Below are 15,148 nucleotides of genomic sequence, written 5' to 3' on the forward strand. Positions count from 1 at the left end.
GTTAAATGAGGTCACAGGGGTGGGGCCCTGATCCTATAGGATTGGTGTCCTTATAAGAGACACCAGACAGTTCTTTCCTTCTCTCTGTCTCTTTCCTCCCCACCACGACCACCTCCCAGATGAGGACACAGGGAGAAAGCAGCCAGGATGAGGACCTTTATCAGAAGAAACCTCATCAGTTGGTACCTTGATCTTGTACTTCAAGTCTCTAGGACTGTGAAAAATAAATTTCTGTTGCTTAAGCCACCCAGTTTGTAGTATTTTGTCATGGCAGCCTAAGCTGACAAATACACCTTCTAAAATTTAAAAGTATTGGGGCTCCCAGGTGGCTCAGTTGGTTAAGTGTCTGACTTCGGCTCAGGTCATGATCTCACCATTCATGCGTGGGTTCAAGCCCCGCATCGGGCTCTGTGCTGACATCTCAGAGCCTGGAGCCTGCTTCCAATTCCGTGTCTCTCTGTCTGCCCCTCCCCCACTCACTCTTTGTCTCTCTCTCTCTCTCTCTCTCTCTCTCAAAAGCAAATAAATAATAATTTTTAAAGTATCTCAAAATTACAAAAATCATTTATTAGTTATTTTGACATAACAAAAATTAATGAAACTAAAATTAAATTTTGAAAAGATGGCCTTTGGAAAACCTAGCTAAGATGTCTTTAAATTATCCGAAATTAGAGAGAAATAAAACAGTTTCAAGGATTACTCTGACATTTATAAAATTACTCTGCCACTTATAAAACATGAAGCATGTAAAAATCATTTATTTCTGTAGGAATGGTAACAGAAAATACACTAATTTCTATATCTCCCAGCTCATCAGAGTGATCGCCCATAACCTAGGCACTGCAGGACACACACACATACACACACACACACACACACACACACAAAGTACACCACCACAGTTACTTTCCATAAATGACTCTTAGTGGTTGATTTTTCTTTCTTCTTATTATATAAAATAGTTGGATCTTTGAAGGAAACAAAAAGCATACTCCATGTAATAATCAAAATGACGACCAAACACATAACTGGAAGTATTCAGGAATCAGCATACTGGCTGAGCTTATGTTCCTGGTATAGAAGTCAAGGGTATAAAATTAAATCCTTCTAGGGGCGCCTGGGTGGCGCAGTCGGTTAAGCGTCCGACTTCAGCCAGGTCACGATCTCGCAGTCCGTGAGTTCGAGTCCCGCGTCAGGCTCTGGGCTGATGGCTCGGAGCCTGGAGCCTGTTTCCGATTCTGTGTCTCCCTCTCTCTCTGCCCCTCCCCCGTTCATGCTCTGTCTCTCTCTGTCCCAAAAATAAATAAAAAATGTTGAAAAAAAAAATTAAAAAAAAAAATTAAATCCTTCTACAACACAAAAGCAGCTATGTTTAATGGTCAGTATAATGCCATGACAGTGTGTATATGGGAATTTTAAACCAAGTATTAACCTTTAGGTCATGAATTTTTCTTTGAATGGAAATTTGTGGGTGTTTGGTTTTGAAACGTTGGATTTTAAAGCATGATGCACTAAGCAGACCCACAGTAAAGACGTGTTACCTGTTCAGGTTTGGTGGGGACGTTCACTGTGGCATCTTCAGGGACGCTGTCCTGAGACTGTCGCTTGCATAGACCTTTTCTTGCATCTTTGAACATAATGTCTTTTTCCAACATACTGTCTTGCTTGGCAATCGGCAACACCAGGGGACTGCTACAGAAAATAATCAACATTGTAATTAGTCTTCTCTGGACACTGTCGTATTAATCAAAAAAGACCATAACAAAACTGGGCAGTTATAGAAAGGTGTTTTACTCAAATAAGAAACTGCTTCTCGACACGGAGGGGAAAAAAACAATCAACGGGAAATCTGTAAACTTTTCTATTCTAAATTTCACTCAATTTCAACCTTAAAAGAAAAAAATATATTCAACTTGAGAAGAAAATGTTTACAAATGTATATATGACATAAAAGAAAATCAATAAGCAATTTATAAGCAAATTATAAGCTAAGGTTGATACATGGTTGAACTAAGCAAGAGATTTAAGTGGGAAAGTGAATTGCAAACATGTAAAGGCCAAAATTACACAATTAATTAAAATATTGTTCATATACAATTTAAAATATGTTATAGAGGGGCGCCTTGGTGGCTCAGTTGGTTGAGCGTCCAACGCGGCTCAGGTCATGATCTCACACGGTCTGTGAGTTGGAGCCCCATGTCGGGCTCTGTGCTGATGGCTCAGAGCCCGGAGCCTGCTTCAGATTTTGTGTCTCCCTCTCTCTCTGCCCCTCCCCTGCTCATGCTCTGTCTCTCAAAAATAAACAAACATTGAAAAAAAATTAAAATATGTTATAGAATCATGGGCAATATTTAGAGTTTGTAATGAAATATTAATAGGGGAATCAGAGAAGAATGATGTGCTCAAAGGTTGAAATATTACAAACAATAAGTTTCATTACTTCATATGGCTCAAACTAGGCAAAAAAAGAAAATAAAAGCCACTTCATTTTTTTTTGTTCCAAAGACATCATTGCCAAAAGAAAGCCATTATTATATAATGTTCATTAAAAATTAACACAATCTAAATGTTTAATTTGCATTGTAACATTTTATGATAACGAGATTTAAAACTGCATTTCCCTAAATGTTACCATACAAGCAAAAATATATACCTATTTAATCAAGCGCAATATATAAAAACATATTTATTTCATGTATTCTGTTATAGCACTTGTAATTCTAATTAACGCTTAAATGCACTTTTTGGTTTGCAAAAAATTCAGGTTTATTGAGGTATTATTTACATAGAGTAAAACTGACTATGACTCACGTTTTGTAGATGTACATGCATTTGCAGATGTATGTGTCGAATACATATATAGTTGTAAATGGTTAAATATATGTATTTGTGTAGCCCACATAACCAGTGCTATATAGGATTTTTATCATTCCCAACCATCTCTTTGTGCCTGTTCTTTGTTTGTTTGTGTTTTAATTTCTTTAAGTAATCTCTACACCCCGTTGGGACTTGAACTCACAACCCTGAGATCAAGAGTCACACTCTCCTCCGACTGGGCCAGCCAGGTGCCCATATTTGTGCTTGTTCTTTGGAGCCAGTCATGTCCACTCACCTCCTGCCCCTTGCAACCACTGATAATTATTTCTTTCACTATAGTTTTGCCTTTTCTAAAATGTCAGAAAGGGATCATAGAGCACGTAGCTGCCTGCGTCTGCCTTCACTTACTTAGCATAATGTTTTTGAGGTTGGTCAGTGGCTTGTTTTTAGTGCCGACTGGTAGTCTGCTGTGGAACATGCGACACTCGGGCTATCCATGCACCAAACGTTTGGGTTTGTCCAGATGTTGTCAAGTGTAAACGAAGCTTCTACACGCAGCTGTGTACAGGTGTTTGGGCAGACACATGCTCTCATTTATCTTGGTTAAAAACCTAGATGAAACTCCACAAACTGTTTCTGACGTGGTGCTCCCCCCAGCAGTGCCTTGGCAATTCCTTTGCCTCACGGTCTTGCCAATGCTTCTCTCTCTTTTTATTTTTTTTAATTAAAAACTTTTTTTAATGTTTTATTTTTGAGAGACAGAGAGAGACAGCATGATTTGGGGAGGAGCAGAGAGACAGGGAGACACAGAATCTGAAGCAGGCTCCAGGCTCTGAGCTGTCAGCACAGAGCCCTCCGCGGGGCTCAAACCCACAAACTGTGAGATCGTGACCTGAGCCAAAGTTGGACGCCTAACTGACTGAGCCACCCAGGCGCCCCACTTCTCTCTCTTTTTAAAATCCACTCTAGTAGGTTTCTCGCTGTGGTTTCAATCTATATCTTAATGTGCTTATTCAATATAAAAAGCTCTTCTCTGGTAAAGTGGGTGTTCAAATCTTTGTTGCCTGAGTACTGGCTTTATATATTCTGGTTCCCAGTCCTTTATCAGATGCATACATGGCAAGTATTTTCTCCCAGTCTGGGTCTTATCTTTTCATTTTCTTTATAGTGTGTTTCAAAATATGTTGTTCCTTTTTTTTTTTTTTTTCCCTCTTATGACTTGGGTTTCTTGTATCTTATCTAAGAATTCTTTTCTTAACCCAAGATCAAAAAGGTTTTCTCCCAGGTTATATTCCAGAAACGTTATAGTTTTGTGCTTTACATTTGAGTCTATAATCCATCGTGAGTGGGTTTCGTATATGGCGTTGTACACGCATCAAGTTTCATTATTTTTTTCCTATGGCTGGCTGTCCAAGTGTTCCAGCCAATTATCTGGATACCTTTGTTAAGATTCAGTTGACCATATATGTGTGGGTCTATCTGGGGGTACTCCAGTGTGTTCCACTGATATAACAGTCTAGTCTCACACCAATATTGCATTGTCTTGCTTTATTAAAAACTTTTTTTTAATGTTTATTTACTTTTGAGACAGAGAGAGACAAAGCATGAATGGGGGAGGGGCAGAGAGAGAGGGAGACACAGAATCGGAAGGAGGCTCCAGGCTCTGAGCCTTCAGCCCAGAGCCTGACACGGGGCTCGAACTCACGAACCGTGAGATCGTGACCTGAGCTGAAGTCGGACGCTCAACCGACTGAGCCACCCAGGCGCCCCTGCATTGTCTTGCTTTAATACACCTTCACAGTAAGACTCAAAAATCAAGTACTAGGTTCATCCAACTTTGCTCTTTTGTTTTGGCTATTCAAGATCATTAACATTTTCATATAGACTTTATAATCTATTTGTCAATGTTTATAAACACGCCCATTGGGACTTTGATTAGCATTGTGCTCAACCGGTAAATCAATTTGGGGGAGGGTTTACATATTAACGGTGTTGAATTCTGTCACCCATAAGCACAGTATCTTTATTTATTCTGATCATTACTTTTCCTCAGTATTCTTGTAACTTTTGGTATTAAAACCTTCCAAATATCTGTTAGATTTATTCTGTTGTATTGCATGTTTTCGCGCCATTACAAGTGAATTTTTTATTTCAATCTCCTCTTGCTGTATAGAGAAATGCAAATGATTTTGTAGATTAACAGTGCTAGGGGTGGAGGAAAGCATCCTGAAGGGCTTCTTTTAGTAACCACAACGTCTCATTGTTTTACAGCCTGTCTCTGTGCCCTATCTTCCAAACGTACAACAGAGTCTAGCAAAGTGTGGAAAAACAACAACAGTAAATGGGCTGCATTAATGCCAGGCCTTAGAGAAAGGCCCGAGGAACACTTTTACAGAAATGTGAGGTCAGTTATGCATCCATTGAGCTCTGGATGATGATGGTTTACTCAATGAAGACATATTTAAGTAGGTGAGGCGACAGGGGAGCACACTAACGAGGCAGCCTGGTGCAGAACAGTGACAAGTGTACTGTGTCTGTGTCATAAAAGCACAACGTTTGATGCTCACTCTGCCATCCTGGGCAAGCTATATACACATTCTCTAAAACCAATCTGTAAAAAAAGACCGGTGTTGGATTTCCAACATAATGCATACAAAGGGCTTAGCACAATGACTACAGGAATAAGCAGGCAGTGAAATTAGCTATTGTTAGTTGCATGTGCCCAGCGCTGTGAAGTTTGCTCTGCTTACAAACTAACAGGTCAGCTTGGCACTATTTCATGGAGAAGCGTGGGAGACAAGAGATTCCCAGATCTGGGATGGAGGATGTTGTTACTCACAGATGGCACACACACAGTTTCGTGTTTGCACCATGTCCCATGATGGGCCCACACAGGTGGACCTCCACGGACACCTGCACCCACAGTGTGTTGTGTTGTAGGACAGAGTCCCGGCCAAGAGTCAAATACTTTTTGAGTGAGCAGCGAACACTGCACCAAGTAGCTGGTAAGCCAGTGCCACTCCCCTCAAGTGAGTTCTGTGGTCTCCTTGAGCTACTTGGTGGCCTGCACACCAAGTGCTCAAAGCCCATGGCAGACTATTCTTTCCAAGAGTACAGTTATTAATTTTAAAAATTCTTGGGGCGCCTGGGTGGCCTAGTCGGTTAAGCATCTGACTTCGGCTCAGATCATAATCTCCTAGTTCGTGGGTTCAAGCCTTGTGTTGGCCTCTGTGCTGACAGCTCAGAGTCTGGAGCCTGCTTCGGATTCTGTGTCTCCCTCTCTCTTTGCCCCTCCCCTGCTTGCACTCTGTCTCTCAAAAATGAATAAACGTTAAACATTTTTTTTTAAATTCACTATATGATGGGGATGATTTTAATGCTTATAAAAATTTCATATCCAGATCTGCTTGAATACCATCAAGTGGTAAGGTATCCACAACTGCAAAGGGGCCCTATTTCTTCCGTGAACAACTGGGCAACACTGCCCGCTGCCCTAACTGCTATTCATCCTCCCTGAGCTTCCGAGGTGTGTCCCATGCTTCTCTGACATGAGAACCCTTCAGGTATTTGAAGACCATTGCAGCTTCCCTATATTTTCTTTAATCTGAGTGGACCACCCACAAAACATTTTAATAATTACATGGGATTTAAGGCATGGTCATCTCCATTCTAAGTACTCCATCCATACTAACTCTTTATGGAACAACAACATTATAAAGACACATCTACTATTCCACCTATTTTATAGATGAGTACACTGGGGGACAGAGAGACGGACTGGCTGTGGACACACAGTGAGGCAGGACTACAGCTGGGACCTGAGGTCCAGAGCTTGTGTTCTTAGCCACCAGTCACACGGGCCACACCCACAATCCACCCTCACACTTACCAAAATATGTCCTTACTTATCTGGCCTTGTATATCAGCCATCTCTTTCTTTCTGCTTTGTCAGGAAGTTTTAAAAGAAAAAGAGAAAAGAAAAAAAAAAAACTAAAGAGAGGTTTTGCCTATACTGTGCCAAGTGTTTTGAGTATAAAGTGATGAATAAAGCAGTGGTTTGACTAGTCAGGTAGAAACCACAGAAAATCACCAGTTAGAAAGGATTTCTATGTTCCTGTTGTAAAATGTATTTATTTATTTTGGGCACAGAGAGAGAGAATCCCAGGCAGGCTCCAGACTGTCAGTGCAGAGCCCAGTGCGGGGCTCAAACTCAGGAACCGTGAGATCAAGACCTGAGCCAAAGTCAGCCACTGAACCGACTGAGCCACCCAAGCGCCCCACAAAGGATTTCTGAAAGGGAGAAACAGTGAGTTTACTAAAACAGCCAAACAACCCCTTTCCTATCTCAAATCTAATCACAGTGTTACTAGCGGGTTCTATCATATTTCCAACTGAGAGGTATACTCAGAAAGAAGATTGATCCAGGAATACAGTGACCTCTTTCTAAGTCGGTTTCTGCCTCACGTTGGCAATCACCTGACCTTCTAAGCCTTCACAATCTCTGGGCCACAGCTGCGCCTTTGCAAATGCAGGAGTTAGACGAGGCAGTATCTAAGTGTATGCTAAGCCCTACAGTTCTGTGATGCTAACACGTGCTCCCTCCTCCGACGCGTTTTCATCTACGTCTTTAAAAATCACTTCCACACTCAATAACTTAATATCATAGGTCTACTACTAACAATAATTGTAAGTAACTAGTTAAAAATACTCTTATTCATATAAGAAAAACAATGATTCTAAATAATACAGTTGGATCACATGGTAACATATTTGTCATATGCATATTTTCTATAAGAAACTGCAAAGCATGAGGCACGTGGGTGGCTCTGTGGGTTAAGGGTCTGACTCTTGATTTCAGCTCAGGTCATGATCTCACGGTTTGTGGGTTCCAGCCCCGTGTTGGCCTCTGAGCAGAAAACTCAGAGCCTGCTTAGGATTTTCTCTCTACTCTCTCTCTGCTCTTCCTTTGATTGCATGCTCGCTCTCTCTGTCTCTCTCAAAATAAATAAATAAACATTAAATAAATGTAAAGCATGTACCTTGGCTGCCGGCATATGGTAATTTTTTGAATGCCCATGGAACAACTCTTCTTTAAGTTTCCATTCCACTTGTAAAATGAAGGATATTTCATCCATAATCATTTGATTACCTACAGCATTCATCTAAGTTCACTTCTATATATTTAAATTTTCACTGATTATCCATTTGTACACTGTGAAAATGTATGAAAATGCTCTTTTTCTAGAAAAAGGAGTAATAATGTTTAAGTACTCACTGCGGTTTGTTTCAATACATGTTAAATTTTTATCAATCCAAAATATTTATGATATGAGATTGATTTTTAGAAAAATAAGATGTAATTATATAGACAGAACAAGAATTCAATAAAGAAAAAGAAACACATAAAGGATAAGAAGGAATGGACCAAATTAATAGGAGTTTCATTAAAAAGGTAGACTACTGTGGGGGGTGCCTGGGTAGCTCAGTCAATTAAGTGTCTGACAAGATCTCACTGTGGTGAGATCGAGCTCCATGTGGGGCTCCACACTGGGCATGGGGCCTGCTTGGGGTTCTCTCTCTCTCTCTCTCTCTCTCTCTCTCTCTCTCTCTCTCTCAAAGGTGGACTACTGATGCAGATGGACTTCACAGTCTCCTCTCTCAGCTCACGTTCAGAACAGCTTCTCTCCAGCTCTAGACTGCCTCCCTCCCTTTTCTTAGAGCTCTTACCTTAGAGAACGTTCCACTGTAAATTCGCCCTTTGTCCCTCTGAGCTGTAAATATTCTACAACTGGCAACATCCTCCCCCAGGACCTGGGAGCTATTCTCTAGAAATGTAACCATGAGGCTCGTTGAGGGAAGGAGCCCCAATCTCCTGGTCTCTGTGGGAGGGTAGGAGCCTCACTTCCTTAAGCACTAACCAGTGAACTGTGGATGGCCTCCTCACAAGGACCAGCCTTTCTGCTTTTCCAGGCTTTTCCACACACTCATCCCAGTGCTTAAAAGCTCTCTGACCTTTTGTATCAAGAGTCAAGTTCAGTCTCCTTCCCTCTAGTGCAAGAGTCTTGAATAAGTTCTTCCTTTCACCTTTAACTTCTCTGGTATCAATTTTTCTTTTGACATTAATGAGTGAATTTTTTCATGCTTCTATATGCTTTCCTGGACTTTCCAATTTTTCCTCCGTGAGAAAATTTTAATTTTATAAAAAAGGTGTCAGGAATAGAAGTCTATCAGTGAAAACCAGAAAAAATAGGAAGGAAAATAGTAAAAGAAGGCTTAAGTAAGGCAGATTCCACAAACGTAAAGAAAATGAAACAGCTACTATCCAAGAGAAGTTTAGATTAAAAGGGCGAGAGATCACTTTAACCTGACCGTAGAAAAAACCACATGACACTATTCCGGCAATCAATTTCTGAACTCTATTGGATTTAGTCAAGACTTACTTATTTCTAGAAACATAAAAGGCATTTCATGCAGAGCAAATGTGCCTGTAGCAACTGGGATTTTGTTTCTGAAAATGGAAACAGGAAGGTAATAAAACAAAACTAACAAAAGCAACAATCATTGCCCATTCTGACACCAGCAATTTTAGAAAACTATAGAAAACAAACAAAATTGCCAAATGGAGATATAGTAGGCCAACAAAAAAAATCTCATCAAAATAAATGTAAAGAAATGGCATATATGGGGTGCCTGGGTGGCTCAGTCGGTTAAGCATCCTACTCCAGCTCAGGTCATGTGTTCATGAGTTCGAGCCCCACATCGGGCTCTGTGCTGACAGCTCGGAGCCTGGAGCCTGCTTCGGATTCTGTGCCTCCCTCTCTCTCTCTGCCCCTACCCCCACTCTCAAAAATAAATAAACATTAAAAAAAAAAAGGAAATGGCATATGTGACTCGGTTATTGTGGTGGTGATGTACTGAATAGATCTCAATTTTAATCCTAACAACACAGCTACATGAATGACTTACCACAGGGAATTTGGGTTTTTCTGCATCTACAAAATAATTATCTAAAGGTTAATTTTGAAGGAAACAGTTCCTGGACAGCTTTGAATTAACTGCTATCTTTGCCCAACACCATCCCCCTCCAAATAACTTTAGTTTGTGTCGTTAAAAAACTACAATGAAAAAAAAACCACTTTGATAAAATATTCCTTGTGTTTAGGAAACAAAAATGTCAATGTGTCTCATGGTTAAACGGGAAATGACGCTGTTGTTAAGATATTTGATATTCACCTTGTAGTTCTCAACCGATACCTGCAAAGAAATTTTCAGACTCTAAAATAAAGTGAGTCGAATGCGTCCACTCTGGGAATACATGAAGGGAATTTCTGGATAGGCCATGTTATACTGTTATGCTGTCTAGCATGTGTTTATGTTTCTGAGTAGGTATTTAATGAATGATATTTATACGAAACAACATGACTATCGTTCACTTGAATCAAGGAAACACTTAATAATCTGCATTTCTCCATCATTTTTAGCAAGTACATTTGATAGAATGTGGTAAAACTTAAGCCACCAGCATGGGTGTGCCGAGTGAGTGAGAGTATACACACGGCGTATAATATAAAAAGAGAAGAGAATGAGGTGTGTGTGTGTGTGGTAGCTTATGGAATAAATGCTCTGAAAGGTAGTGAGCCCCATCTCTGGGGCAGTTTCAGGTGTAGGGGAAAGAACTGACTAGAAAGGGAAATGCTGATCCCGTCCCTCTACCTTCATGAGTTAGGCAATGTGTCTTCTAGACCTCAGTAAAACCAGAGACTCACGACAGTGTGGTTTGCAACCAACTGTAGAAGACTGACTAGTTATCCAACCATGTTTGAGGGATAGTGTAAATGGTTTAAACTTGGAAATCAGATTAAATAATTCTCCATGTTTCATCGTGTCCCTGGATTGTGTGACATTTCTCTCCATCCCCCACTAGACCATGGAAGCCATTCCTACCTGTAAGTTCATGTGGAACTGACCGACAGCTTTGTCAAGACTGTGTGATGCAAAGCTTCCAAAGACTCCGAAGAATCCAGGGCTGGGAGTGTGGTCTGACTTTATCTCAGGTGAACTTATTTTACTGCAAAATGGTCACAGAAATTGCGCTGATTTTGAAAATGTTCAGGTCATTCAGGGTCAGTAGTAAATGTACAACAACAACCGCCCCACAGGAGAAACCAGAGATGTGGTGTTCCCCCATCGGGGCAAGGCCATTCATTAATGGCTGTAGCACAGGTGTGTCTAAGGATCGAAGAGTAAAAATGCACTTTTCAGTATTGCTTATCCTGAATTACTCGGAGACATTTCTGCAAAGAAAGCCCCATGTGTGGTGTTGAGACATGGGTCGAAGGCTATGTCCTTCATTTGCAACATAATTTTTCTTTTTTTTTTTTTTTTTTTTTTTTAAATTTTTTTTTTCAACGTTTTTTTATTTATTTGTGGGACAGAGAGAGACAGAGCATGAATGGGGGAGGGACAGAGAGAGAGGGAGACACAGAATCGGAAACAGGCTCCAGGCTCTGAGCCATCAGCCCAGAGCCTGACGCGGGGCTCGAACTCACGGACCGTGAGATCGTGACCTGGCTGAAGTCGGACGCTTAACCGACTGCGCCACCCAGGCGCCCCTGCAACATAATTTTTCTAATACACTGCATGACAAGACCGCAACCATGAGCCCAGGGAGATACTCAAGGCAATCTTCTTGAGCCTGTTCCCAGTCAGGCTCAATGATTATTGAAACTGCTTTGATATGCAAATCGTATTTACTGTCCACTGAGCAAGAAAAGGCTGTAGAAGAAATCTTGTGTGGCCACAGTTGGCCTGCTTTTGAATGAATGCATGATGGGCCTCTCTCAGAAAATGTGGCCTCTTCAAGGCTTTCTGTAACATCTACTCTAAGACCGTCGTGGGTCTCAGGTTTTATTGAGGTCAAAGACACATTGCAAAACCCATACTCTGCCCTTTGAAAAATCACCACAGGGTATTTCTTCTCATCAACGGCCACTTGGCTGATGCACCCTGGGGCCCGCGCACCCCCAGCCCCTTGTGCTTTTTTCGTCCTTGGCCCTGCTCAGGTCTGCCTCTTTCCAGACTTCTCCCTGTCACATCTTTTCTCCATCCCAAGTGCTACATGACTCAGAAACCCTGCAGACCCAGCCCCGAAGCAACCTAATCAGAGGACGCACCCGCCCAAAGCTGGTCTTCTCTGAGATTGGATGTTTCTTTCCAGCTTCTTAGAAAACAAGTCTTTCTCTAAATGGTTCATATTCAGTTCGACAGCACCAAACGGCAAGCTGAATTCTATTGTCTCCGCGTATAGCTACAAGGCCTTTCTTCTTTAGATGATTATGCTGACAATTCACAGACGGATGGAAAAACATCTGGTTTTCCTTTCATCGTTTCTCAAGCATGTATGTCGAATCACAGTGAGCCAGAGACGCTGCGCTCTAAGTGTTTCAGAAAGATTGTCACTGAGTTATCAAGAGCACGTTCAAGAGACATCTGTCTCTTGACATCACTGGGTGGCCTCCTGCAGTGCAGTTCTGACACTGACTGTCCACAGCACAGACCCCACAAATGAAGGGCACTGTTTCCAGCAAGGCTGCTGCCCTTACATCAGACACGGCCACGAGTTTGGGGGTCTCCATGCCCACCCACACTTCTGACCAAGTGCCTACCAATGTACAACTCCCTGGGGTTTGATGACTCACTAGAACAACTCACAGCGCTCAGGGATGCACCATATTTACTACTAAGGCTTTATTGCGGAGGGCACAGGTCAGGACCCGCAGTGCGCACAGACACTCTCCCTGGGTGCAGTCCGGAGGGCCCTCCCCGTGGAATCAGGGCATATCACCCGCCAAGCCTACAGAGGTGCTCCCCAATCAGCAAGCTCCACCGGGTCCTCCCTGAGGTTTTGTTACGTAAGCTTGATGGACTCCATCACCGGACTCAGAGTCCAGGCCTCCTCCCGTCCGGGAGCCCAGGCTGACTCAGTGCTCAGTCACTTACTCCCATCGCTGGATATTCCGGTGTGACCAGCCCCCCGCCCTGCGGCGCCCTGGCGGCATAAATTCAAGTGTGACCCCCGGGATCTTAGACATCGGAGACAGTCAGTCCCATGACTTGGGAATTTCAAGCTCCTAGCATCTCTCCTCCCAAGAAGCAGGGAGAAAGGCATGGACAAAGTCTTAACTAAACAACACCCACATTTTACACTTGAGGAGAAAGGTGGCAAAGACTTTGACCAAACTGCCTGAGTCACAGAGCCAGCAGGTGCCAAGCCAGCACCGGAACCAGGATGTATGGCTCTGGGGTCTCTGTCCATAATGGCCACACAGCGCAGGGCCTCACAGGCCGCCTCCGGGAGTCAGTGTAGACGTTCAGACCAAGCAAGACCAAGGGTGTGATAGATAACACGGTAGACAGAGGTAATGGCCCCATGTTGTTCCATTTCACCGGTAGCTTTATCTTGAAAGCAGATCAGGTATCGCAAGGGGCCTTCACGCTTATGGTTTCTGCGGACGAGAAAGGTCTCCCCAGTCGCAGACTATCTTTTAAGCGGTCACACGAAACGCTTCTGCTAAACTGGCAGTGGCCCACAGCCAAAGCAGACTGACCACAACAGCCAAATTCACATCAGCAATTTCCTCTTTCAAGCCAAATCAGAGGTTTTAGCGTTGCCAATAAAAATGACCTCCTCCCTGAACCAGTAGAAGACTGAGTACCTGTGTATGACACGGGTCACCTCCCTTAAGTTCTGAGCGTCAGACTGGGATTTATAACGTGGGGATACAGGAGGAAGAATTTGTGTTGTGTGTGTCAGTACATTCAAACTAAAGACATTTAGCAATCAAGATAAAAAAAACGTCATGGGAATACAAGACAGCACAGGGAAGGCAGCCAATGATATTGCAATGGTGTTGTAGGGTGATGCACGGGAGCTACTCTTGCGGTGAGGACAGCACACAGTGATGCCGAATCACTACGCTGTCCGCCCGAGACTAATGCACCATTGTGTGTCATCAGTACTCAAATTTAAAAATTAACAACAAAAGGGGCGCCTGTGCGGCTCAGCCAATTAAGTGTCTGACTCTTGGATTTGGCTCAGGACATCATCCTACGGCCGTGAGATCGAGCCCCATGCTGGGCTCTGTGCTGACTGCAAAGCCTGCTTGGGATTCTCTCTCTTTCTCTCTGCCCCTCTTGTTCTCTCTCTCTCTCTCTCTCTCTCTCTCTCAAAATACATAAGCTTCTAAAAAAAAATAAAACCAAGTAAATAAAACCTAACAACAACAAATGAGGGACAGTACTTGTGCTCTTCTGAGGATCAAATGCAGTGACCCACACAAACCACTCTGCACAAGTCCTGATGTCCGGCGGCTGCACATGAACTGTCAGCTGTTGTCACTGTTGTTACTGCTTGGTGAAAACCCACAACTGGTTGGCGAACCACTCCGCCCACTAGGTACTATGCAGAATTGTTGCGAATTCGAACTCAAGGACCCCGTGAAATAGCATATTAGAAGCAAACGTTGGCACGTATCAAACTTTTCAGTGATTAAAGACCCTAGGAGAGGGGCGTCTGGGCGGCTCAGTCGGTTGAGCGTCTGACTTCAGCTCAGGTCATGATCTCGCGATTCGTGAGTCTGAGCCCAGCATCAGGCTCTGTACTGCCTGCTTGGAGCCTGGAGCTGCTTCAGATCTGTGTCTCCCTCTCTCTCTGCCCCTCCCCTGCTCACGCTCTGTCTGCCTCTCTCTTTCTCAAAAATAAATAAGCACTAAAATTGTTTTTAAATACCCCAGGAGAGCACTTCCATGTTCAAACACCAAAGGGTGCGTTCTGGCCACGGCTGTTCCATTAGTGGCCATAACTGGACATGAGACCCTGGGATCCATCTCAGGACAGGAAAGACAACACAGGGAGGAGGCACCCAGTCAGAAGTCAAGAAAGAACAGAGGGGGAATAGCAGTCGAGTATGATAACAGTGGTTGCGAATTTCAGGCAGAGAGGAAGCCTGCAAGTTAAACAGATAAGGAACATCGTAGCTGGGAAGGCTTCTGAGTTCAATCTAACACGCTCATTTTGAGACATGCACTTGAAAGTCAGGCAACAAATATACACTTCATCATGTTCACTTAAATAGGAGATATCTTAGAAACGTCGAATGTGGAACAGTTCAACAGTATAGGAATTTCCTATTGATTAAATGTTTCACCACCATTAGGGGTCCAGCTAACAGTGAACCACAGCAGAAGTGTCATTCTTATCCTATCCGTGGGTGAGCACACAAATCCTCATGAGACGGTCAACAAGATCTGACATTTGGAAAGGGAATTTGAC

At 42.8% G+C, this 15,148-nt stretch overlaps 1 protein-coding gene across 3 annotated transcripts in view; it reads right to left on the bottom strand.

Annotated features, from left to right (window-relative positions):
- MYO16 (myosin XVI) overlaps positions 1–15,148 on the bottom strand; it is a 609,969-nt gene that overhangs the window by 320,408 nt on the left and 274,413 nt on the right. For all 3 annotated transcript variants that reach the window (XM_053889237.1, XM_053889213.1, XM_053889198.1), the window contains exon 10: positions 1,542–1,692. In XM_053889237.1, the coding sequence (XP_053745212.1) occupies positions 1,542–1,692 (151 nt within the window). The remainder of the gene's footprint in view (positions 1–1,541; positions 1,693–15,148) is intronic.

The sequence above is a fragment of the Panthera pardus genome, unplaced genomic scaffold (assembly GCF_024362965.1).
Source record: "Panthera pardus isolate Hobbes unplaced genomic scaffold, ASM2436296v1 HiC_scaffold_1, whole genome shotgun sequence".
Taxonomy (NCBI): domain Eukaryota; kingdom Metazoa; phylum Chordata; class Mammalia; order Carnivora; family Felidae; genus Panthera; species Panthera pardus.